The sequence below is a fragment of the Triturus cristatus genome, chromosome 9, assembly GCF_964204655.1.
Source record: "Triturus cristatus chromosome 9, aTriCri1.1, whole genome shotgun sequence".
In the NCBI taxonomy this organism is placed as follows: domain Eukaryota; kingdom Metazoa; phylum Chordata; class Amphibia; order Caudata; family Salamandridae; genus Triturus; species Triturus cristatus.
The window spans coordinates 3,788,532-3,814,551 of NC_140592.1; the positions used below are offsets into that span (position 1 = coordinate 3,788,532).

The 26,020-nt window shown below is 48.5% G+C and overlaps 1 protein-coding gene across 4 annotated transcripts in view; it reads right to left on the reverse strand.

The window, feature by feature from the left end:
• LOC146797227 (zinc finger protein 425-like) overlaps positions 1 to 26,020 on the reverse strand; it is a 263,301-nt gene that overhangs the window by 141,831 nt on the left and 95,450 nt on the right. For 3 of the 4 annotated variants that reach the window (XM_085624184.1, XM_085624183.1, XM_085624182.1), the window contains exon 2: positions 25,157 to 25,283. In XM_085624184.1, the coding sequence (XP_085480310.1) occupies positions 25,157 to 25,283 (127 nt within the window). Of the gene's footprint in view, positions 1 to 24,194; positions 24,326 to 25,156; positions 25,284 to 26,020 lie in introns of those variants that run through there. The other variant, XM_085624185.1, reaches the window with a different exon arrangement.

The following is a 26,020-nucleotide window of genomic DNA, read 5'->3' on the forward strand; positions in this document are numbered from 1 at the left end:
TCTCAACTCATTTTCAATGTTTCCCATATTCAACTGTTAGTTTCTATAAAGAAACCTTGAAGGATCTACATAAATGACCCCTTGCTGAATTCAGAATTTTGTCTACTTTTCTAAAATGTATAGCTTTCCAGGATCCATTATTGCTTTCATGCCCATTTCTACCATTAACTGGAAGGAGGTTGAAAGCACAAAAAATAGCAACAAGCACTGGCATAGCAAATAGGTCTCGCCTTTGGGACATTATAAGTGTTTAGCCATGCAACAGCTGATGTTGCACCAAGGATATTGTGCTCCATAATTAAATACTTTTAAGGTCCCAAAGGCGAGACCTATTGGCTATGCCATTGCTTGTTATAGAAAGAAATCAAGCTGTTTGTACTTAAACCAAAATAAGTAATGTTAAACATAGTTCACAGTGTCTCAGCACAGGGATTCAACTGTGACAACATGAGTTGCTTACCACTGGTATTCTGGGCCAAACTGAATTCCAAGCACTCGTCTTTGAAACATTACTCAATGATAATGAGGCGTTACAGTCCAAAAAGATTCCTCAAAGAGGTCGTTTAGGCTAGAAACTCAGAAGAATGTATAAGAGCCTCTATGGCCTGTTAGTAAGAGATTATCCAGTCAGTGCTCTACGAAGGACAAGAACTTCCATACAAACATAAATCATACACATAACATGAAGATCAACAAAAACAAAAAATACAGACTTGTCCGGCTCCCTATGTCACAATGTTTCTGTGCCACTCTTGAAATATCCAATGGCCAGATCCAGAAAGTTGTGGTGAAACAATTTTTCTGAATAGGAGGTGATGACCAGGACCATCAACTCACTAAAAATATAGGGGTTCTAAAACATCCTAGTGTTACTGAACAAGTGTGTGTAGCAAATGAGCAAGTAGCTTTAATAGTGGAGCTTGGAGGTGGAAAAGGTGGTATTCTGAGACATTGTTTGTGAAAATATGGCTCAATAGTGAATTATATTGCAATATTCTTTAACATATGAATAGATTGTGACAACTCTAGCTAAAAACGAGATACGTAAAAAAGAACATTAACAAAGTATTTTTTAATATTTGCAAACTTTAAAACAAAGGTATATGTTACAATGATGCCTTTCAAGTGCCTCATTCATTAATTCTCCTAGGATTCGATCGCAAGAGTGACAAAAGTTTGCTGTCCACAAAATGTAAACATAAATACACATGACAAGCAAATGTGCAGTTGTTTCTTAAAAATTGTTCTCTCTGCTTTTCTAAATTACCACTGAGCTGTCAGCACAGGGCACACAACTAAGGCTGCAAATAATGAAAAAAAAAAAACAAGCGCGGTCGCGAATGCAGCTGCAACGTCCAGCGAGTGGTGTGCGCGCGCTTGCGAGCCGGTGCGGGTAACAGCAAGCCTTAGGCCGGAAGTCAGTCCGGAGCGATTGCAAGAGGTCTTTTTAGGTCTCGCCTGACCAGCGCTTTAGCGCTGGCTCTGGCGAGACTTATAGTAAGCGCGTTTTGGAAGTGCAAACAGTGGCTTTGCAGGCCTCCAACTACAGTGCATGTGACCCGTCCGGGCGCGCGCACCATTTGGAGTCCTGCAACCACTTGTTTGCTTTCACTTTCGCCGTGATGGAAACCCTTCTCCAAGCCCTGCCAAACATCCCCCGTGCACCTCCTTCCAGATCCATTTGGCAGCCTGCGTGCCCGACTCCACTCCCCCCTCCCACTCCCTCTTCGTCTAGTCATGCAGTTGCCAGCCACACAAGCAGGGATACTTTACTCACGGTATCTTCATAAGAAACACCATACTTTGTAGGCCGACTCGGACAAATTGTAGTACACGGTAGTTATTCGCAGGGACAATGCAACTATTTACTTAGGCAGTATGTACGGGTACTTAAGTAAGCGTAATAATGACATTTAGTATCACCGGAGGTAGCTTCTAGACATACGCAATACTAACACTACGCAACCATTAATAATGCTTTGTTTATCCTTTACACTAAACAGATTGCCAGAGAAGAGCTTTCACAAGGAGGAAATCGATACAAGGGGGAAAGAAGAACAAAAGAACACATCTGGTAAGTTACGTTGGTAGTATACATTTGGATACAATGTGAGAAATGTTCGCAGACTGTGCCTCACGCACCTTTCACACACAACGCATGACGAGATTGCAATAATGCATTAATTGATCGGCAATGCTGCACACGCATAACTGGGTGGATTGTACTGCAGCGCAAAGTTACACAGAACGACACATTACCTTAAGCTAAGCCACTTCCACGGATTTAAACTTTCAAGCACTGTAGGCAAGGAGTTATACAACAAGTGCCCTCCCACAAAATAAAAAAATTTGATGCACTGTTGAAGGCGAGGCCACGCGTCGTAAAGGACTTGGTGCGGAAAAAAGTACACACAAATCGGAAATTAGTCTTCCGCCGTGCTTGCCCACCGCACAAAAAAAAACTCCCTTACCTCATCTAATTAAAGGCGCAGGAGCTGGGGCGCAGTCTGGTCGGGTTTCAAGTTAGAGCGAAAGCTATTTCACAGGAACACACGCAGGATTTAGTAGGGTGCTTTCATTTTGTTTTCCCAGATTTCCATGTACAGTGATGGGAAGTCCCTCAAAACGCGCTCGGTTTCAGTATTTACACCTCCCCCACAGCACTGGCCAGTTTCGAAGGCTGAACACGGGGATGTTCTCGTGTTGCAAGGTTCCCCCAGCGCGCCCCTCCGTCTTCCTTCGCAGCCCCGCCTTCTTTTCACAGCCGCACAGACACCTCGTTTGATTCAAAGGCAAGAGCTCAGGCTTTAACATGCGTTCAAACTATGGGGATTTAAAAAGGAGATACGCGTTACACAGCTGTTCGTGAAAATCTATCAGGGTTACCACACACACTCCGTCAGTGCACCTCCTTCCAGATCTGTTCTGTTCGTACGGATCGATCAGTGTTACCACACACGCTCCGCCAGTGCACCTCCTTCCACATCTGTTCTTGCAAATCATTCACTGTTACCGCACACGCTCCGCCAGTGCCCCTCCTTCCAGATCTGTTCGTACGGAGCTATCAGTGTTACCACACACGCTCCTTCAGTGCACCTCCTTCCACATCTGTTCGTACGGAGCGATCAGTGTTAACACACACGCTCCGTCAGTGCACCTCCTTCCACATCTGTTCGTACGGAGCGTTCAGTGTTAACACACACGATCCGTCAGTGCACCTCCTTCCACATCTGTTCGTACGGAGCTATCAGTGTTACCACACACGCTCCTTCAGTGCACCTCCTTCCACATCTGTTCGTACTGAGCTATCAGTGTTAACACACACGCTCCGTCAGTGCACCTCCTTCCACATCTGTTCGTACGGAGCTATCAGTGGTACCACACACGCTCCGTCAGTGCACCTCCTTCAAACATCTGTTCAGGCAAATCTAGCACTGTTAGCACCAGTGCACCTCCTTCCTAATCTGTTCTTAGTCATCTATCACTGTTACCACACACCATCCATCAGTAAACCACGGTCAGATTCTGTTCTTCCTAATCGATCACTGTTAACACACACGCACCATCAGTGCGCCTCCGTCCAGACATCACTTACCTCATTCAATTCGGAGCTCCGCAAGAGCTGGGCCGCACTCTGGTCGATTTCAAACTTACAGCGCTATCATTTTCGCAGGCACACAAGCAAACATTACCAGTGTACTTTCAGTTCGTTGGTTTCCATTTACAGTGCGGGGAACTCCCTGCAAGTGAGATCGCTTTCATTATTTACACCTCCCACACATCACTAGCCGGGTTCGCAAGCAGAGAAAAGGCATGTTCTAGTCTTACAAGGTTCCCCCAGCGCGCCCCTCCGTGTTCCTTCGCAGCCCCGCCTTCTTTTCACAGCCGCACAGACACCTCGTTTGCTTGAGATGCAATAGCTCACGATTTTACAGCAGTTCACGCTATTGGCATTGCAAAGCAACAGAAGCTTTCAAGATCTGCTCTTTCAAATCTATCAGTCTTACCACACACGCTCCGTCAGTGCACCTCCTTCCAGAGCTGTTCGTACGGAGCTATCAGTGATAACACACACGCTCCGTCAGTGCACCTCCTTCCACATCTGTTCGTATGGAGCTATCAGTGTTAGCACACACGCTCCGGCAGTGCACCTCCTGTCAGATCTGTTCCTACGAAGCGATCAGTGTTAACAGACACGCTCCGGCAGTGCACCTCCTGTCAGATCTGTTCCTACGAAGCGATCAGTGTTAACAGACACGCTCCGTCAGTGCACCTCCTTCCAGATCTGTTGCTACGAAGCTATCACTGTTAACAGACACGCTCCGTCAGTGCACCTCCTTCAAGATCTGTTCCTACGAAGCTATCAGTGTTAACAGACACGCTCCATCAGTGCACCTCATTCCAGTTCGGTTCGTAACAAGCTATCAGTGTTACAACACACGCACCGTCAGTGCACCGCCTTCAAAATCAGTTCGTACTATCAGTGTTAACTCACACGCTCGGTCAGTGCACCTCCTTCAAAATCAGTTCATAGACAGCTAGCAGTGTTACCACACACGCTCCGTAACTGCACCTCCTTCAAGAACTGGTTGTACGGAGGTATCAGGGTTAGCACACACGCTCCGCCAGTGCACCTCAGTCCAGTTCTGTTCGTAAAAATCTAACAGTGTTACAAAACACGATCCGTCAGTGCACCTCATTCAAGATCGGTTCGTACGAAGCGATAAATGTGGCCACACAGGCTCCAGCAGTGCACCTCCTTCCACATTAGTTCTTGGTCATCTATGAGTCTTACCACACACGCGCCGTCAATGCACCTCCTTCCTCATCGGTTCGGGAAAATCAATCACTGGTACCGCACACAATCCATCAGTGCACCTCCTTCAAGATCGGTTCAGCCAAATCTATCAATAATAACACACACGATCCGTAAGTGCACCTCCTTCCAGGTCAGTTTTTGGGAAACTATCGCTGTTACATCACACGCTCCGTCAGGGCACCTCATTCCAAATCTGTTCATGCAAATATAGCGGCATTACCTCACACGCTCCAACTGTGCACCTCCTCCAACATCTGTTCTTGCTTATCTAGCATTGTTACCACACACGCGCTACATCAATGCACCTCCTTAGACAACTGTTCTTGATTATCTATCACTGTTAGCACACACACTACATCAGTGCACCTCCTTCCAGATCTGATTGTGCTAATGTATCACTGTTACCACACACGCTCCGTCAGTGCACCTCCTTCAACATCTGGTCTTGCTAATCTATCATTGTTACCTCACACGCTCCGTCAGTGCACCTCCGTCCACACCTCCCTTACCTCATATAATTCTACGCTACACAATATCTTGCCCGCACTCTGGACGTTTTTCAACTTGCAACGCAATCACTTGGAAAGGGACACGAAAAGGCATTACTAGTGTGCATTCATTTGGTTTCTTGCCATTTACAATGGTGGAAAATCCCTCCAAACGCGATAGATTTCATTACTTACACATCCCCCACACCACTCGCCGGTTTCCAAATATTAAAACGGGGCTGTTCTAGTCTTAAAATGTTCCCCCACCGCTCACCTCCGACTTCCTTCGCAGGACTCACTTGTTTTCACAGCTGGCAATACACCTCGTTCGATTGCATTCTAATACTAACACTACGCAACCATTAATAATGCTTTGTTTATCCTTTACACTAAACAGATTGCCAGAGAAGAGCTTTCACAAGGAGGAAATCGATACAAGGGGGAAAGAAGAACAAAAGAACACATCTGGTAAGTTACGTTGGTAGTATACATTTGGATACAATGTGAGAAATGTTCGCAGACTGTGCCTCACGCACCTTTAACACACAACACATGACGAGATTGCAATAATGCATTAATTGATTGGCAATGCTGCACACGCATAACTGGGTGGATTGTACTGCAGCGCAAAGTAACACAGAACGACACATTACCTTAAGCAAAGCCACTTCCACGGATTTAAACTTTCAAGCACTGTAGACAAGGAGTTATACAACAAGTGCCCTCCCACAAAAAAAAAAAGCATTTGCAATGCAATAGGTCTCGCAGTTGTTAAGAGTTTGAGCTATTGGCACTGTAAATGGCAATGCCTTTTATTTATGTGTGGGTTTTTAAAACATAAATAAAAGGCATTGTCATTTACAATGCCAATAGCTCAAACTCGTATAAATGCGAGACCTATTGCATTGCAAATGCTTGTTTCCTAGTGCAGCGCATGCGCGCTGCCTAGGCGAGACCTAAAAATAGGCTGCCTCAGAAAAATTCCAAAACTGTGTAAAAAAAATTTGATTTTCTGCCAAAAGTCTGCTTTTTCCTGAAAGCTGGGAAGATGGTGATTTCAGCACCACAACCCCTTTGTTGATACCATTTGTAGGGAAAAAAACAGACGCTTTCATCTGTAGCCCTTTTTCAAATTTTTCCCCCCAAAAAACTACATTTAGCTGTATTTTGGCTAATTTATGGGTCCCCTCCAGGGGAATCCACAAACCCTGGGTACCTTTAGAATCCCCATGATGTTGGAAGAAAAGGACGCAAATTTGACATGGATACCTTATGTGGTCAAAAAGTTACAGTGGCATAAGCGCGAACTACCCAAATAGCAAAAAAAAAGGCTTAGCACAGGGGGGAAAGGCCTGGCAGCGAAGGGGTTAACTTTAAAAGGAAAATGCAACACTTATTTTTAGACCCAGTGCTTATTTAACAAGCACCAGCAGAGCCAATAGGTCTCGCAATGGCTTTGCGATTTTTTTAAGTCTCGCCTGAGCCAGCGCATGAGCTGTCTCAGGCGAGACATTTAGTAAGCGGGTTTTCAGAGTGCTACCCACAGGCATTTCCAGTCCACCAGCTTGCTGTTACGCGCACAAGCGCGCGCAACGTGCACAGCTGCCATCTGGCTTTCTGTAATGGCTCATTAAACCTTACAGCGAGTGAATCCCCTCCCTGCTCCCACTCCCTCCTCGTCAGCTTAATTTTCCTTTTGCGGCCGCGAGACCTAAAAACATTAATTACTACATTCCCACTGTCCTACTCAAGAGGGCGTTGTAAACATTCTTGTTATTCCTCCTCTGCTTCCGGTGCTTATTGGAAGGGTTAACCTTCACCGCCCCCAGTACCCTAGTCTTCGGATGCCTCCTTGGGGGCGGCGTGGCTTTCCTGCCAGCTTACCAGGAAGCCCCTGTAGAGGTGGACATCCCTCATTCTCCGTTGCCAGGAGACTGATGTCAGAGGGTTGCAGTTCCCTGTCTGCAGGACTCTGCCAAGAATAGCCCGTGTGACGCGTGAGCCAAGGCTTGCCCGCGCAGTGAATGGATCGATGCTGCCGCAGTGCACTCCCTTGCAGCAGATCACACCATGAGAGCAGGACCGGAAGTGTCCTCCTCCTAAGGCGTCGGTCCTGAGTGGGATCTCCCAACCGCGTCATGCTGAATGGGCAGTGCCTCCTCTTGGTTTGTTCTAATAGGGCTGCGCCCTGACGAGGCAAATAATTTCATGGCCTGTAACGTTCCTTTAGCCCATGCTTCAATGTCTCGAATGTGCCATTATTAATTCCAAAGTTAGGCACCGCGTTATTGTGTCGGATTTGTCGTTTTATAGCGCCTTGCTGCCACTGATGTGGCTGGACGCTGCACGCAGACCCTCCTGTTGCGAGCTGAAGCCGGGTATTTTCTGCCTGGGTACAAGATGCTAGCGTACAGTTATTATTATTTGTAAGGACCTCGATCATGTGGTATGGCGTTTGAATATTCTGTATACAGCAGGCCCGTTTCATGAGCTATACTGACTAGTAGTTTCACTTTGGGGAAATCCCTCTCAAAAGACTGCGAAGATAAGGCATTAACAGGCACATGCATCAAGCTAGGATTTTGCGAGTCCTTAATTGCAAATATTAAGGATTCGCAATTAAAATCCTATGCATGTAGGAATCGATATAACAATAGCGATTCATACACATTCCTTATTAGCGACTCGCAAATTGCGAGTCGCAAATAAGGAATTACTTCCCATTCATTCCTATGGGCCTACTGGCCCATAGGAATGAATGGGAAATTGCAAACGCAATTTGCGAGTACCAATAGGTACTCGCAAATTGCGCATGCAATTTCAAGGGTGCCAAAACGACACCCTATTGCATCCCCTGAAATTAATCCGTGCACATATGTTGCGCACACACATGTCCCAAGGACATGTGTGTGTGTAACCTACAACTTTGAAAAATGCACTTTGTGCATTTTTCGAAGTTTTCACTATTTACCATGTGGCAAATAGCGGGCCCAAATAGCGAAATCGCTATTTTTAAAGGCATCTTGCATTGCATTTAAGGAATCGCAATTTGCAATTTCTTAAACGCAATCGCAATTTAAGAAATCGCAAACATTTGCGATTTATTACATTGCGAGTGGCAAGGTGTTTCATGCATCGCAAAAGCTATTTTTGCGATCGCAAACAGCCGATTTTTGCGAATTGCACCCTTTGCGATCGCAAAAAGCTTTGATGCATGTGCCTGTTGGTCACCAAAAAGCTGCTTTATACAAAAAAAACTGCAATGTTGGCACTTGATGTGGTATATAGTATCTGAATTGGCGAGTTAGGAGTTAAAATGGCTGCATTTTATTAGCGGCTTTAGCAGACTGGTGGGAAGCTGGGTCCTGCCTTCGTGAACAAGGAGTGGCTCGACACGTGCATGTAACCATTACATTTTTATATGCATGAAAAATCTTTTTGTTCACTGAATTTGAATGATTAATTAATTAAATATTGTATTGCAATCTAAAGTAGTGCATTTTGGCTATGGTAACAAGACTGTGGACTGTCATCACAGGCAGATACAATGTCTGGTGTTTTAATGATATAGGTTTTTATTTTTGCATATTTTATGAACGGCATATAATTTTGTTGACTCCTCCTTAGATTTCTGAGACCGACTTTGAGTAGGGACACGATTGACTTGACTGTGCCCCAGCACTACTGCGGTCTTGCGTAATCTCAGTATTTCATATGAGGCACTTCTTAAATCGTTTGTTTTGCTGCTTCTAAAAGTGTTCCCCGCAGTGACGTGACCCATGCGAGGCATCGCGAGGCGGACGTGACCCGGGGGGCGCTGAGTTGGGAAATACACACCGCAGCTGCTAGCCTGGCTCTTCCCTATGTAGCAGTGATAATTAAATAAAGAAAGAGTTATAAACCCCTACGGTCTTTGCCCATCTGTTCAGTGGAGCACTACAGTACCACCCCCACAGTGACGACGAGGCTGCGAGGCTGACGGACCGGCGCACCGCCCGAAGGCGGACAGGTAGGGGAGAGCCGGCGTTAGTCACCAGGCAAGGCGGAGCACTGCTTTCGCGCTCTTCCTTGTCCCCGCTCCAAGCTGCAACCCTCCTGCTGTGAGGTTCGGCGCACTCCCAAGCGCAGAGCGCGGCTCGGCCGCTTCAATCTCGGCGCACGGTGGGGCACCACGTAATCCTCGCCACTCCCGGCACTGCTAGCCTGCGCTTAAGGGCAGCCACCACTTGACCCCAGTTCTCAGGAAGACAGCTATTGCACCACACAGCGCAGGTGCTACAGACAGCCACCTCCAGGCTGTAGTGCTAGTGACCCAAGCTGTTTTGCGAGGCCGTGCACAGGGTACTGCCCCCAGGACTACCCTCTCGTGGATTCCTCCTCTACAAGTGGCCAAGTTGGAGTGCACCACCCACACTGCTGGCACTATCAGAAGGCAGTATCAACCACTGAATACTCACCCTAAAGGACTCTGGGCTCACCTCCTGCATCCTCAGGGGCCACACAGCCTCTCCGTGGTGTTCTCCACCAACACGAACCAGGATGCGATCCTGGTAGCAGCGCCCTCCAAGCCCACGCAGGGCAGCCCCACCCTCCCAACCAGCGGGTGCCCCCGGGGCCCTACGGGTGCCGTTCAGCGCCACTGCGATCCTCTCCACATGCACCATGTGTGCCCAGACCTTTTTCTTTAACCAACCCCGTGCCTCTCCTGCCTAAGCCTGGGGAACCAGCCATGAAGTGGGCCGATTGGAAGGGGTATTTCTTGAATTACCTCTCAGCGTTGGAGGACGAAGGCGAAGAGGAATTCTCAAGCAAGCGGAGGAAGAAGATCCTACTACATAATCTAGGACCTGAGGGCTTGCGCGTCTACGACCAGATGGTGAAAAAGACCAGAACCTCGACGGACGACGATGTATTCCAACATGCCCTCAAAGACCTGGACAGTTATTACCAGCCCGTGATATGCACGGCCATTGACCGGTACAACTTCTTCCAACAGAAACAGACGGAAGCAGAGTCAGTGGAAGACTACGTGGCGGCCCTCAAAAAGAAGCTGGCCATCAACTGCAAGTTTGGCACCCTGCACGACGACCTCATACGGGACCAAATCATCATGCACTCCACCCACATGAGCGTCCAGGAAAAGCTCTGGGTGAGCGGCGAAGCACCTCTTCCCGAGATCATCGCGATTGTGAAACGAGCGGAATTATCCAAACGGTGCGCACTCGCAGCCAAGAAAGACACTGCACCACAAGCCACAGTGTGCAAGATCTCCGACCGCAAGGTTCCATCATCGAAAACCACGACGGACTCCGTCTCTCCCCACCAATCTACATCGAGGAGCAGAGGTCCCAGTCGCGCCCCTCCGGGGAAACAAGGAGCCTGTTACAGATGCGGCAGCCACTCCCACATGGGTAATGGCAAAAAATGCCCGGCGATCCATGTCAAGTGCTCCTTCTGCAACATAACAGGACACTTCGGCAAGGTCTGCCGTCGGAGGCCCCAAACGCAGATGTCAAATATGTCCAGGACGTCTCCGATGAACAAGAGGGGGCGGAGCTCTCAGACCCGGACAGCATTCTGTGTATCGAAGACTATATCCTGGGCGTAGGGGGCGTATCTACAAAAAAACCCTCCTGCAAGATGTCCATGGGTGGTGTCGACGTTGTCATGGTAGCGGACTCAGGCTCGCCCTACACCATCATCCAGAAACAGATCTGGGATCGAGACTTCACCCAAGTGGTGGGCGATCATCTCCACCCTACGGATGTCCATCCAGTCACATACACAGGGGAAAGGATCCCCATGGTGAGCTTCCAGCAGCTCCAGTTCGAATTCAAAGGACGGCACACCACAGCTAAATTGTACGTGGCAAAAAAGCGCCCGTCAGTCCTAGGTTGGGCGGACCAGGGGGCGCTCGGTATTCAACTCAACCCCGGCGGCCACACGCAAGTGCTCCTGATGGATGACACATCCATGTCATCCTCACTCCAACCAGAGTTCCCCACTGTCTTCAGCGACCAGATTGGGAAGATGTGCAAGTTCTCCCACAAGATCATCCTAAAAGAGGGAGCGGTACCAGTCGCCCACAAAGTCAGGAACATCTCGTTCAACTGCCGAGAAGCGGTACAGCTAGAACTCCAGCACCTATAAGATAGCGGCATCATTGAACCGATCGAATGCGCTGAATGGCTCGCACCTTTGGAGGTGGCGCGCAAACCAAGCGGGAAGATCAGCCTCTGCATCGATCTTCTCGACCTCAACAAGAACATCATCGTGGAAAGATTACCGTTACCAAAGATCAATGAATTGCTTGCCCAGACCAAAGGTATCAAATGGTTCTCTACCATCGACCTCAAAGCCGCTTACCACCAAGTGTCACGCCACCCGACATGTCAAAAACTTACATCCTTCATTACACCCTTTGGGTGCTACAGGTTCAGACGCATGCCCTTTGGGCTCGCCTCGGCAGCGGCCGTCTTCCAAAAACTCATGCACAAGCTGTTCCAAGGGGTCCACGGCATCCTCTACTTTCAAGACGACAACCTGGTCATGGGAAAATCCAAAGCTGAACACGACAACATTCTGCACACAGTCCTACTCACGCTTGCAGCAAATGGCTTCACGGCCGAAGTAGAGAAATGCAAATTCAGTCTCCGCAAGGTCACATATCTGGGGCATGAAATCAGCGACAACTCGGCGAACGTGGAGGCCATCATGTCAGCTCCATCCCCGACAACCAAAGACGACGTTCGTTCATTCCTGGGTCTGGCGTAGTTCTATAGTAAATTTGTTAGGAACTTTGCGACAAAGACGCACAACCTACGCCAACTGCTCAAGGAAAGGAACAGTTTCGTCTGATCGGAGGAAACGGACGCGGAGTTCTTAGCCATCAAACAGGACATCTGCCAGGCGGTTCCTTTACATGGGTTTGACGGCGCTGCGTCCAGCATCCTCACCAGAGGGCGTCAGATGGCACCGAGATCACGGTGGGGTTTGCATCACGATCCCTCACCCCCAGTGAAGAGAAGTACAGTGTAATCGAGAAGGAAATGCTAGCGGCCATCTGGGTGATGGAGAAATTTCGCCAGTACCTATGGGGGGTCAAGATTCACACTCCACACCGACCACAAACCCCTGATCAAGGTTCTTACATCCAGCGGCAATATGACAGCCACATCACGCATTGATAAAATGACATTGCGTCTGTTGGACTTTGTCTATGATGTGGAATACATCCCAGGCCCGCAGAACTGAGTGGAGGTCTTTCTGAGCAGAGCAGCAGCCATGGAAGTCCCCGTCACATCATCGGAATGGGAAGAGTACAGTGTCGCCTTCATGACAGATTATGAACACAGCATCAGTGCCCACGACTGGGCAGAAGCCTACACGCAAGACACGGAACTCTCCCAGGTCAAGGCATACGTCACGCGAGGCTGGCCGGAAAAGAGGCACATCGACAGTAACCTCAGAAAATTCTGGAACTCCGCGAAGAACTCTCCATTGGCGAGGATTCCATATTCCTGCTACGAGGGAACAAAGTGGTGCCCCTAAAGGCTCTGTATGACCGCATTCTTCACATCAACCACGAAGGCCACCTGGGCATCGTAAAAGCCAAAAGGCGGATAAAACTGCTTTACTGGTGGCCAGCCATGGACATCCAAGTGGAAAGGTTTGTGACGGACTGCGTCCATTGCGCCAAAGCGGACAAAATCCTGGTCACCATGAGGCCCCCCATGGGCGAGTTCTCCACTCCGAACAACCCCTGGGAGGATCTATCCATCGACATTGTAGGCCCGATCCTGGACACATGGAGCACACCCAAACACCTTATTGTCGTCGTGGACCGCTATTCCAAGTGGCCAGAAGTCGAAATCTGTGACTCAGTAGACTCCGATGTCGTCATCACCTTCCTCACCAACATCTTCCTGAGGGAGGGCATCCCCAAGTCCATCATCAACGACAATGGTCCCCAATTCACGTCGGCCAAATGGACAGCCTTCACCAACAGAAACGGAATCCGGACGAAGCACACCCCGGATTATCACCCAGCGGGTAACGGCCAAGTGGAACGTTTTAACCGGGTGATAATGGGCTCCATCCAAGCAGCCATCAGCGCCGGAAAAAACTGGGAGTCCGAAGTCAGGAACCCGGTATGGGCATATTGCATCACTCCCACCTTGACAGGCTACAGCCCATTTAAGATCTTACGAGGCAGAGAACCCATCACCAGGGACAACACAGCATGGATGACCATGAGACTCCAGAGCAAATGGTCTCCAGCCATAGTCTGCAGCAACATAGCAAAGGCACAAAGCATCTACAAGGCACATTATGACAAAAAGAACAATGTGCGGGACACCTTATTGGCGGAGGGAGAATGGGTCAGAGTCAAAATGGCCAATCAGGACTCAAAGGAGACAGCAAATTCAGTGAGCCCCTGCGGGTGGTGGAAGCTTACACCCGCTCTGCCTTGTTGAGCGATGGCAAGGTCTGGTCCCAAACCAGAATGGCCAAGTGCAACAAGATCCTGCATTGGGGCATGGGTGACAGTGAACCGGAAGAAAGCCCCAGCATAGCGGGAGCGGCTGCACCCCCTACAGACCATGTGAGTGAGACCGGACCAGCCAGCACGGAGGGACAATCACCGAAACAAACAACCCTGGATCCGCCCAGCCAGGACGTCGATGAAGGGTGCATCCCGGGCGAGACACTTAGCGCCTTCCGGAGAGATCAAGAAGAAGGCACAGGGTCATATGTACCCCGCGGAGAAAGAGAGCAAGAGACAAGAACGCACACACGAAGGGGTCGTGCAGTGAAGCTACCAAAACACCTCAGTGACTTTCAGTTGTGAATCCCTCTCCCTCCAGTTTGTTCTTTCTTTCTCTCTCTCTCTCTCTCTCTCTCTTCCCCTCCCCCCCCCCACACCTGTGGGCACAGCTACAGTTGCCCGTTATTGTTAAGGGGGAAGATGTGTAGTGAGGCGGTCCAGCTCCCAGCAGTCACGCGAGGCATCGCGAGGGGATCTGATGAGGGGGGTGCCGAGTTTGGAAATACACACGGCGGCCGCTAGCCCGGCTCTCCCCTATGTAGCAGTGATAATTAAATAAATAAAGTTATAACCCCCTACGGTCTTTGCCCATCTGTTCCGTGGTGCACTACAGTACCACTTCACATGTTGAGCAGGTTTTTTTTGGGGGGGTGGGGGGGGGGACCTCAGATTGTATCGCAGTATTTTAAATGCATCTTGCGCGTCTGGAATGAGACTGCAAACGGCACTGTGGTACATTTCTGACTCGCCTCGCTCGCTTGTGATCACAAGTTGTTGCTGTGAATGAACATTCACACCGCCTTCAATTTCGGCATCGCAAGTGTGATATGTCTTTCCGGTGTTATTTTTTGCATTCGTGCAGATCACAAAAATGTTTTTTCTCTCGGTCGTGTATTTGTGCTTTTACTGATGCTTAAACACTTGTAACTGAAGTACTTCGAACTCCAGTCTCATAAAGAGACTAGAGGGGTGTGACTTATCTTAAATACATATATTTTGAATATATACCTGGTGTGGTTGTCTTTTCATTTGATCATTCAAGAGATTATAGACTGGTAAAACAAGCTGCTTTACATTCCTTCAAGACTTAGCCTGAAGGCTTCTCTCCATAGCTACCACTAGGATAGCTTTCACATAAGGTTGTCTTTAACCTATCACCATAAGGGGTTGTTTGGACTGATACAAGGTGCCCACTAGAACTAGTGGACAGCATATATCTGGCCACCTTCTCACACTGGTGTGCAGCATGTGGGATTCCAGCTTGCTATTGTTTTACCAGATAATCTCAATTGAATTGATCAACTGAAAACCACTAAAGGTAACGGAGGTACATATAATATCAAGTTTAGCTAAAGTAAGTTCTACTGAACTTTGAGTTGTGTGTCAAGGGATAGCACACCCTTTCTACAACTCAAGAGAGTTTAGTAGGCCACACTAGTGTAGGTAGTGCAATACACTACACCCCATTTGTAATGTCTAACCAGCCAGGAACCTCTGATTCCCTACCAGGAACCAGTGAGCTCCTTCCCTACAAGTATGAGGATCTCTCCTTTGCTAGACTTAGGGCCTTATGAACCATTAGGAAGCTGAAGACAGGCAAAAGTCCATCCACACAGCATCTTATAGAGATACTGAAACTGGATGACATTACAGGTCCTAGTGGGCCTGTAGATGGAAACAGTGTGGGTGGGGCAGTACTTGAGACTGGGTCCAGAGGTGGAAACTCCCCTGACCCTAACTCTGATGCTGACCAGACTGGTGACAATGACCAGACTCTGGTGGACACATACCATCAGGATGAGGATGAGGACTATAATGCTCCTTCCTTCATTCCTCATGGTAGGCCTGAACACAGGGCTAGAAGGGATAGATCTCTGTCAAGGACATCTCTCCAGTCTAACTCCTCTATTGGAACCTCTATTTCTTCTCACAGAGGGAGAGAAAACTCCCAGGAGAGAGAGAGACTGCTGAAGTATGAGCAAGACAAGTTCAACCTCAGAAAGCAGCAGATGGCCTTAGATAGGGAAGCCCTGGAGCTCTACAGAGCTAAAAAGGAGGGACTAAAGTCCCTTGGTGGCAGCAATTTCCCTAGAGATAGGGAGAGGTCTTATGACCATAGAAACCTAAGTAAGATTGTCCCTCCCTACCAGAGTGGGGATGGCATCCACAAATGGATAACTGCCTTGGAGAGGGCCTGTAAAGTACAGAAGGTCCCTCAAGGTCAGTGGGCAGCAATCTTATGGCTCTCATTTGCAGACAAAGGTAGAGACAAGCTCCTCACTGTAAGAGAAGAGGATGCTGATGATTACAAAGTCTTGAAAAGTGCTCTGATAGATGGGTTTGGCCTAACCACTGAACAATACAGGTTAAAGTTCAGAGATACCCAAAAGGCACAGAATCAGAACTGGGTTGACGTTGTTGACTGTGCTGCTAAGGCTCTGGAAGGTTGGTTGTTGGGCAGTAAAGTGTGTGACTTCAAAGGATTGTATAATCTGATAATGAGGGAGCAGATTCTTAATAACTGTCAAAATCAGCTGTTGCACCAGTACCAGGTAGACTCTGATCCGACCTCTCCCCAAGAATTGGGAAAGAAGGCAGACAAATGGGTCAGAACCAGGGTGAGGCAGAAAGTACAGAACCAAGGTGGTGACCCTAAGAAGCAAGATTCTAAAAACTCTGATAAGTGTGGGGACAAGGGTAAAGACCAGAAGTCTTCGCAAGGGCCCCAAAAATCTTCTTCAGGGCATTCCCAGTCAGGAAAGGGAAAAGGACAAAAGAAGCCCTGGTGCAAAATCTGTAAGCAAACAACTCACTGGACTAGTGACTGCACCAAGGCAAAAGAAAATACTCCAACCACCACCAATGCCCCTAAGGCACCTGTTCCCCTTAGTACAGTTACAATAGGGGGTGGGAATACAGAGAATAAGGGTGTAGTAGGGTTGACCCTGGTTTCTGAGATGGACTCTGGCCTAGTCAGAGTACCAACTCAGGCTGTGCTTGTCAGTGATGGGGTATGGATATGTCCCCCTTGGTGAGCCCCAGTAACCTGGGCAAATACAGACAGCAGCATTTAATAAATGGAGTACAAGCTTGGGCATTCAGGGACACAGGAGCAAGTGTCACTATGGTGACAAAAGATCTTGTGGATCCTGGGCAGATTATTCTTGGTGAAATGTACCAAGTGACCAATGCTAGCAATGTCAGAACAGACCATTCTCTGGCAGTTGTTAACTTCTCCTGGGGAGGGGTAACTGGCCTTAAGAAGGTTGTGGTAAGTGCAGACCTGCCAGTACAATGCTTGCTTGGAAATGATCTGGAAACTTCAGCTTGGGCTGAAGTGGAACTCGGGACTCATGCAGAAATGTTAGGGATCCCTGCACATGTCTTTGCTGTGACTAGGTCACAGGCTAAAATGTCAAAAGCTGGACAGGCCCTGGATTCTGGAATAATGGACCAGGTGCCTCACAAGAGGAGGAGCAGTAGGGTTAAGGCGGAGCATTCCCACCTGTCTCAGGAAACTGATCAGTCTCCTCAGGGAGATGATCTTGAGCCTGAAGAAGGAACTGACCCAGAGGAGCTTAAACCAGATCAGGTTGAGTTCTTGGGGACAGGGGGCCCTTCCAGGTCTGATCTGAGCCAGGAGCAGAAAACCTGCCCCTCTCTTGAAACCCTCAGACAGCAAGCTGCTGATGAGGCTGCTGGGAATGCTAGTGGCACCCATAAAGTCTATTGGGATGATGAACTCCTTTACTCAGAGAGTAGAGACCCCAAGCCTGGTGCATCCAGGAGGTTGGTTATACCTCTGAAGTTTAGGGGCTTCCTATTGACATTAGCCCATGATATTCCCTTAGCCGGACACTTAGGCCAGAACAAGACTTGGGACAGAATTGTTCCTCCCTTTCACTGGCCACACATGTCTGAAGACACAAAGGAGTTTTGTCGCTCCTGTGTGACCTGCCAAGCCAGTGGCAAAGCAGGTGGCACTACAAAGCCCCCCCTGATACCACTACCTGTGGTAGGGGTTCCCTTTGAGAGGGTTGGGATTGACATAGTTGGTCCCATGGATCCTCAAACTGCATCTGGGCACAGGTTTATACTGGTGGTAGTGGATCATGCCACCAGGTATCCAGAAGCAATTCCCCTAAGGACCACTACAGCACTCTTGAGTGTGTTCTCCAGAGTAGGCTTTCCTAAGGAGGTAATATCTGACAGAGATTCAAACTTTATGTCCAGTTACTTAACTGCTATGTGGAAGGAGTGTGGAGTGAATTACAAATTCACCACACCCTATCACCCACAATGCAATGGTTTAGTTGAAAGGTTCAACAAAACCTTAAAGGGCATGATTAAAGGACTCCCAGAGAAGTTTAGGAGAAAATGGGACCTTCTCTTGCCCTGCCTTTTATTTGCATACAGGGAGGTGCCTCCGAAGGGGGTTGGCTACAGCCCTTTTGAACTTCTGTTTGGTCACCCTGTCAGGGGTCCATTGTGTTTGGTGAAGGAAGGATGGGAGTTACCTCTCAAGCCCCCAAAGCAAGACATAGTGGACTATGTACTTGGTCTCCGCTCCAGGATGGCTGAGTACATGAAAAAGGCAAACAAAAACCTTGAGGCTAGCCAGGAACTGCAAAAAGCCTGGCATGACCAAAAGGCTGTACTGACTGTTTATCAGCCAGGACAGAAAGTGTGGGTGTTGGAGCCTGTGGCCCCAGCAGCTCTCCAGGACAAGTGGAGTGGACCCCACACTATTGTTGAACAGAAAGGGGAGGTTACCTACTTGGTAGACCTTGGAACCCCTAGGAGTCCCCATAGGGTTCTCCATGTCAACAGGCTGAAGCCATATGTGGACAGGGCTGACATGGGCTTGCTCATGGCAACTGATGAGGAACAGGAGGAAGAGAGTGACCCACTCCCTGACCTCCTCTCACAGAACCCTGATGATGGGTCAGTTGATGGTGTAGCCTTGGCAGGCAGCCTCACTGCCCAGCAGCAAACTGATTGCAGACAGGTTCTCAATCAGTTCAGACACATGTTTTCAGTGACTCCAAGTCAGACTACCTGGTGCACTCATGAAGTGGACACTGGGGACAGTCTGCCTATTAAAAATAAGATTTATAGGCAACCTGACCATGTCAGGGACTGTATCAGGACAGAAGTCCAGAAAATGTTGGATCTGGGTGTGATTGAGCCCTCAGATAGCCCTTGGGCTAGTCCAGTGGTCCTTGTACCAAAACCTCACACCAGTGGTGGAAAACGAGAGATGAGGTTTTGTGTGGACTACAGGGGTCTCAATACAGTGACTAGGCCTGGTGGTCATCCAATACCAAGGGCAGATGAGCTAATAGATAGTTTGGCCTCAGCCAAGTTTCTAAGCACATTTGACTTGACAGCTGGCTACTGGCAGATCAGACTAGCTGATGATGCAAAGCCAAAAACTGCATGTTCTACCCCTAGTGGGCATTATCAATTTGTGGTAATGCCCTTTGGTTTGAAAAATGCACCTGCCACTTTCCAAAGGTTGGTGAATACAGTTCTCACAGGCCTGGAAGGCTTTAGTGCAGCATATCTAGATGATATTGCTGATTTTAGCTCCACCTGGGAGAATCACCTGGTCCACCTAAGGAATGTTTTGGAGGCTCTGCAAAAAGCAGGCCTAACTATCAAGGCTACTAAGTGCCAGATAGGGCAGAGTCAGGTTGTGTACCTGGGCCACCTCGTAGGTGGAGGCCAGGTTCAACCATTGCAGAGCAAAATCCAGACCATAATGGAATGGACTTCTCCAACTATCCAGACTCAGGTGAGAGCCTTCTTAGGCCTGACTGGGTACTATAGGAGATTTGTCAAAGGGTATGGATCAATAGTGACACCCTTGAATGACTTAACGTCTAAGAAAATGCCCAAAAAGGTTCAGTGGACAGCTAGCTGTCAAAAGGCATTTGATGACCTGAAGCAGGCCATGTGTACTGCTCACATTCTGCAGAGTCCTGACTACTCCAAAAAGTTAATTGTTCAAACTGATGCATCTGAATTGGGGGTTGGGGCTGTACTGTCACAATTGAATGAAGAAGGTCAGGATCAGCCAGTAGCTATCATAAGCAAAAGGCTGACCCCTAGAGAGAAACGTTGGTCAGCTATTGAGAGGGAGGCCTTTGCTGTGGTTTGGGCTCTGAAGAAGTTGAGGCCATACTTGTTTGGTACTCACTTCCTTGTTCAGACAGACCATAAGCCCCTCTTATAACTAAGACAAATGAAGGGTGAAAACCCCAAACTGCTTAGGTGGTCCATTTCCCTACAGGGGATGGACTTTACAGTGGAACATAGACCTGAGAGTAACCATGCCAATGCAGATGAACTCTATAGGTATTTCCACTTAGAACATGAAGACTCAACTGGTCAAGGTTAGTTTAATGTCCCTGCATTTGGGGGGTGGGGTTGTGTAGGCGAGTAGGATCTGCTTCACATGGGTAACCCCACTTTTTGCTGGTGTTTCACTGTTTTTAGACTTTAGTCTGGCTGTGGCCCTGCTAATCAGGACCACAGCCTAGCTGCTTCCTCTCTAAAATGGTTTCCATGTACATTAGGTACATATCTAATTGGATTCTGGAGTGCCTTATAAGCCCCTAGTATATGATATACTATGTACCTAGGGCATAGGTACCTCAGAGGCCTACCAGGGGCTGCAGCATGTTTTATGCCACCCCTGGGAAGCACTCCAAAATGACACCACAGGTCGGCTACTGCAACCTGGGTAAGGGTGTGCTTGCACCCCTTACTGTGGTATAGGCTACCTATATCACTACCTTATACAGACACATATAAACCTATAAGCCACTCCTATGGCAGGCCTTGACAATCCTGAAGGCAGAGTGCTTGGTTTCATGTGAGAGGGTACCCAAGCATGAGCTGAGCTCCTCTGCAGCTTTCAGAAATACTTCCTTATGCCTGTTCTGTGATACAGCCATACCATATACTCTTAAGTGCATTATAACCTTGCGGTAAATGCTAACTTTGGAATGGCTGCATCAAAACATGTTGTGTTTGGTGTCAAACGCTTTGGAATAATACCCCCCCCCCCCCACCAGTTCTGGCGGCGGGTGTAGCATTCCACCCTTCTAGAGGGAGAGACATGTTCACACTGACTAAACCCGGTTAAATCCTTTCAAAGCCCTGGCATCACAAAATGGATGCCACTGCCACAAACACGGGTCTGGCCTCCTGCTGCTGGGGGAAACTCCAGCAGGGGAGGCCTGGACAATAGGTTTCCTGTCACAGGGAGGTGTAACCCCCTCCCCAGACAGGCTGATGTGTATTGGGGCAGGGTGGGTGCATTCAGGGAATGCTTTTGAGACACTGCCTGGGGCACACAAGGTGTCCCTGTGCATAGCCCGGTTCAAACTGGTTGCAGGGGCACTCAGCCCCTGCTCTGGCGCGAAACTGGACAAAGGGGAAGGGGTGTAACCACCCCCACCCCAGGCCCACCCATAGGTGGAGCCTTAGAGGTAGTCCTTCCCCTAAACTTAGTATAAGTATAGGAACCCCGTCCCTAGGACTTTCGATTACCCTGGACGAACCTCTGAAACATATATCCTGGACCTTCGACTTTCTATCACGACTAGAAGACGGAATAAATCTCCCTTGGGGTCAAGGAGTGACTCCCCTGCTGGGCAGACACCAAAGGAGCAACTGACCGGTCTACATTACTGAAGCTCCTGCCGGACGCCGAAGTCTCTGCATCACCAGAGGTGGATTTCCAGACTTCCCCGAGGCTACCCTGAGTCCACAGCAAAGCTGAGACCCGTGGCTATCGTGGGTAACGTGGAACCGTGACCCCTGGACACCGTAAACTTTTGCAGCAACAACACCTTCCTGGTCCTCCTCGAAGTTGTGCTTTGGGCTCCGAGTAGCCCCAGCCTTGAGCACCTCCTGCACTGAAGATTGTTGGCCTCCACTCCACGAGTGACCCGAGGTCCTAGTTCGATATGAAATGTCCCTAATTTTTTTAATTCGAACCGCGACATTCCCCATAGAAAGTAATAGGAACCCGCGGTCCCCGACGTCCCTACCTTGGGTGGTTCCTTGGGGTCCCAGCGATTCTAGAGGTGATAGGCACCTTGCCTATCTCAGTCGTGGTTCTTTTACCACTTTCTTAGTATATGGTTTGGTACGCCCCTAGGGCCCAAACGTGTATTTGTGCTTTTACTGATGCTTAAACACTTGTAACTGAAGTACTTCGAACTCCAGTCTCATAAAGAGACTAGAGGGGTGTGACTTATCTTAAATACATATATTTTGAATATATACCTGGTGTGGTTCTCCTTTCATTTGGTCATTCAAGAGATTATAGACCGGTAAAAACAAGCTGCTTTACATTCCTTCAAGACTTAGCCTGAAGGCTGCTCTCCATAGCTACCACTAGGATAGCTTTCAATAAAGGTTGTCTTTAACCTATCACCATAAGGGGTTGTTTGGACTGATACAAGGTGCCCACTAGAACTAGTGGACACCATATATCAGGCCACCTTCTCACAATGGCTAAACACTTATAAGATCCCAAAAGCGAGACATATTGGCTAGGCCAATGCTTGTTATTATATACCAACTGAGTTGGATTGGTAAATTAAAATAATGTGGCATAAAAGTATTTTTTTTTTCGGTGGTAGTAACACAGAGGACTCGAGTGAGGAGAAGCAACATGAAGGGTGCAGCGAGGAATGAAGCATATTTAAACAAAAAGTGTTCATCACATAGTCTAATAAGTATGCTCAGACAGAAAATGTAAAGAAGTGCTAGAATGAAAAGAGGTATTGTTTGCTAAACAAAAAGTGTGGAAATTCAGAGTCCAATTACAACAGTGAGGATTCATGTGCTTCGCATTAGACAGCACTTCACCAAGATAACCGAAACAAAACCAACCACAACGGAAAGCATTGGGGTTTAGAAAGTCAAACAAAGCAAACCGAAGCCAAAAGAACCATTTTAAGAACAGAGGCACATTGCCTTAGAAATAGCCAATAGCGACTCCCCAGGACAGAGAAATAAAAAGCTGCATTTAGCCAAATGTTTTTGTGAATCCAGGATCGTGCCTTCCGCAGATGAACTGGCAAGTAGAGGGTAAAAGGGCAGACATGCTGGGATCTGCGAGAGAAAATCCTAGAGTCCGTGGTGGTTCAGAGAGAGAGAGAGAGAGAGCAAAGAAGTCCATCGCGATGCTTAAGTAACAAACACTAACTTTGGAGCGCAGATTGAAAGAACGTCCAGTGATCGCAGCCGCAGGTCCTCCTCAGAGGTGCTTTTGCTCAGTAACAGGCACGCAGCAGGACGTTTCTTTATAAAATGCACCTTTCTGTAGGTCTATTTCCAAGGAGGAGGTGCCACAGCACACAAATGATGTTAACTGTACCAAGGGCAGTCTCCGAGCCTGTGAATGGATAAGCTCTTTGACACTGGAGGGATTCTGGGGACTGTGGCCCACAGGGGCTCGAAGCCGAATATAGTTCACTGAGACCTGCTTCTAAAGGTATATCGAACAATTGCTGTTGAAAGAAAATGTGGGCGAATACGGTCAGTATTTTAACATTTCATAGGTTAAATGTAAGGAAAGTGCAGAAAGTCTCTAAAGTGCACTGCTCATAAAGTCAGTCGTACGTGCCGCTACACCAGGGAAATACAAATTCATGAACACGACAGCCTGTGCACGCTGAACACGACAGCCTGTGCACGCTGAACACGATAGCCTGTGCACGCTGAACACGACAGCCTGTGCACGCTGAACACGACAGCCTGTGCACGCTGAACACGACAGCCTGTGCACGCTGAACACGACAGCCTGTGCACGCTGAACACGACAGCCTGTGCACGCTGAACACGACAGCCTGTGCACGCTGAACACGACAGCCTGTGCATGCTGAACACGACAGCCTGTGCATGCTGAACACGACAGCCTGTGCATGCTGAACACGACAGCCTGTGCACGCTGAACACGACAGCCTGTGCATGCTGAACACGACAGCCTGTGCATGCTGAACACGACAGCCTGTGCATGCTGAACACGACAGCCTGTGCACGCTGAACACGACAGCCTGTGCATGCTGAACACGACAGCCTGTGCATGCTGATGGTCTGTTCACGCTGAAAGAATAAAGGAAGGGGCACTTTGGATATTAAAGTGTGCACCGACGGACCGCCCGCCACACGATTGTGTGCTCTTCTGCCCAGGACTGCGGGAATCCCCCTCACCCTCCTCACCTCACCTCTCCTCTCCCTCCCAGGTGCGGCTCGGCGAATCAATTCACGCATTTAAATAAAATGAGCAATAAGGGCAAGTAGAATAGAAACAAACCTCCCTCACAGGTCCGGCACATATGCCGTACCTCTTTCCCAGGCAGTTATGGCAGTGCGGGTCACGGGAGGGGGGCAGGAAGAAGGGACACAGAAAGTAAAGCGGGAGGCGGGAAAAAAGACAACGCGGACAACGGCGGCGGGAAGAAAGGCAACAGAAAGTACGGCGGGAGGGGGCGGGAAGAAAGGGAATACTGACAGTGAGAGGGGGGCGGGCGCAACGTGAATAAGGACAAGGGGAGGGGGGGGCGGGAGCAAAGTAAAACACAACAGGAAATTACAAAACAAGCCGAGGCAAAAGGAAAAGTAGTGCGGGTACCAAAACATATGGCCAATATCGAAAGGAGCCATGTAGCAGGGACAGTCACTAGGGCAGGAACAAAACAGCTATAAGGCGGGAAAAATGTACTCTATCCACCAACCAAAACTACGGAATTTATAAAGGCGGACCAAGTAACCAATGAAAAGTGGTGGGCGTGTGTCTTCAAACCTCCCAGAAGGATTACAGCATGACTCCCAACGCAGCACATGCGCTCTGCCTCTAGGCTCAACCTAAAAAGGAACTCAAGGCTGCGAGCTACTCTGATGGTGTCTGTGAGCTACTGGTGGCACGCAAAAATCATAAGTGCTGGTCCCCAAAAATGTGTTGTGGCAGACCCCACCTGCGGCCACCAGCTCAAATTAAGCACTGGATGAAAAAAAGCTATTGGGTTCTCATCCAAATAGAGCATTTTCCTCCAGACATTAGAGAATTTCCCATCACTACAAATCTGCAAATCCGGTTTCTGATCTATAGGTTTGACTTAAACTTCACTTCTCAACACACCTTACAAGATACAGTGGGCACAAATATTGAAAAAAATAAATATTGTACAGGTTAATGAAAGGTAACTGCCAAAAAGGAAGAGATTTGAGGATTTGTTAAATATAAACCCAGACGTTTGTTAGAATATAAAACCTTACCAAGTGAGATCAAGGCCTGGTGAATTTCCTTCATCACGCTCTTGTACAGTTCCTGTTGCCAGTCCTGCAGAGGCTTCCATTCCTCTTCGGAGAAGTGAGCGGAGGCATCCTGGAATGGCACATGAGCCTGCAGAAGAAAGGAGTACTGTCTGAACTTACTTCTGTAGTGTTTGTTTGATGCTTATGGACATACATGGATTCTTCGGCGCTATTATACAGCGCCTTTTAATGAAATGTAAAATAATTTGCATTTAGAGAATGCGAAGTGGAAGCTCCCTCCCCCAAATTGGCACTCGTCCTGCATATTCAGAGCCAGGATGATCAGCAGGGACTTTGTGGTAGAAATCGGTATAGGAGGGTCTAGGGATGCACTTAGAGGTGGCTGGTGGCAAAAGGCAACACAACTAACCCATCAGTGGGACCCTACTATCTACTGCACTGTGGTCTGTCACCAGCAGAGGGCCCCACTCAACACTGGCTAGGAGGAACACATTAGGACCCCACTCAACACTGACTGAGAGGGACACATTTGGACCCCACTCAATACTGGCTGAGAGGGACACACTTGGACCCCACTCGACACTGGCTGAGAGGGACACATTTGGACTCCACTCGACACTGGCTGAGAGGGACACATTTGGACCCCACTTGACACTGGCTGAGAGGGACACATTTGGACCCCACTCGACACTGGCTGAGCGGGACACATTTGGACCCCACTCAACCCTGGCTGAGAGGGACACATTTGGACCACACTCAACCCTGGTTGAGAGGGATACATTTGGATCTCACTCAACGCTGGCTGAGATGGACACATTTGGATCCCACTCGACACTGGCTGAGATAGACACATTTGGACCTCCC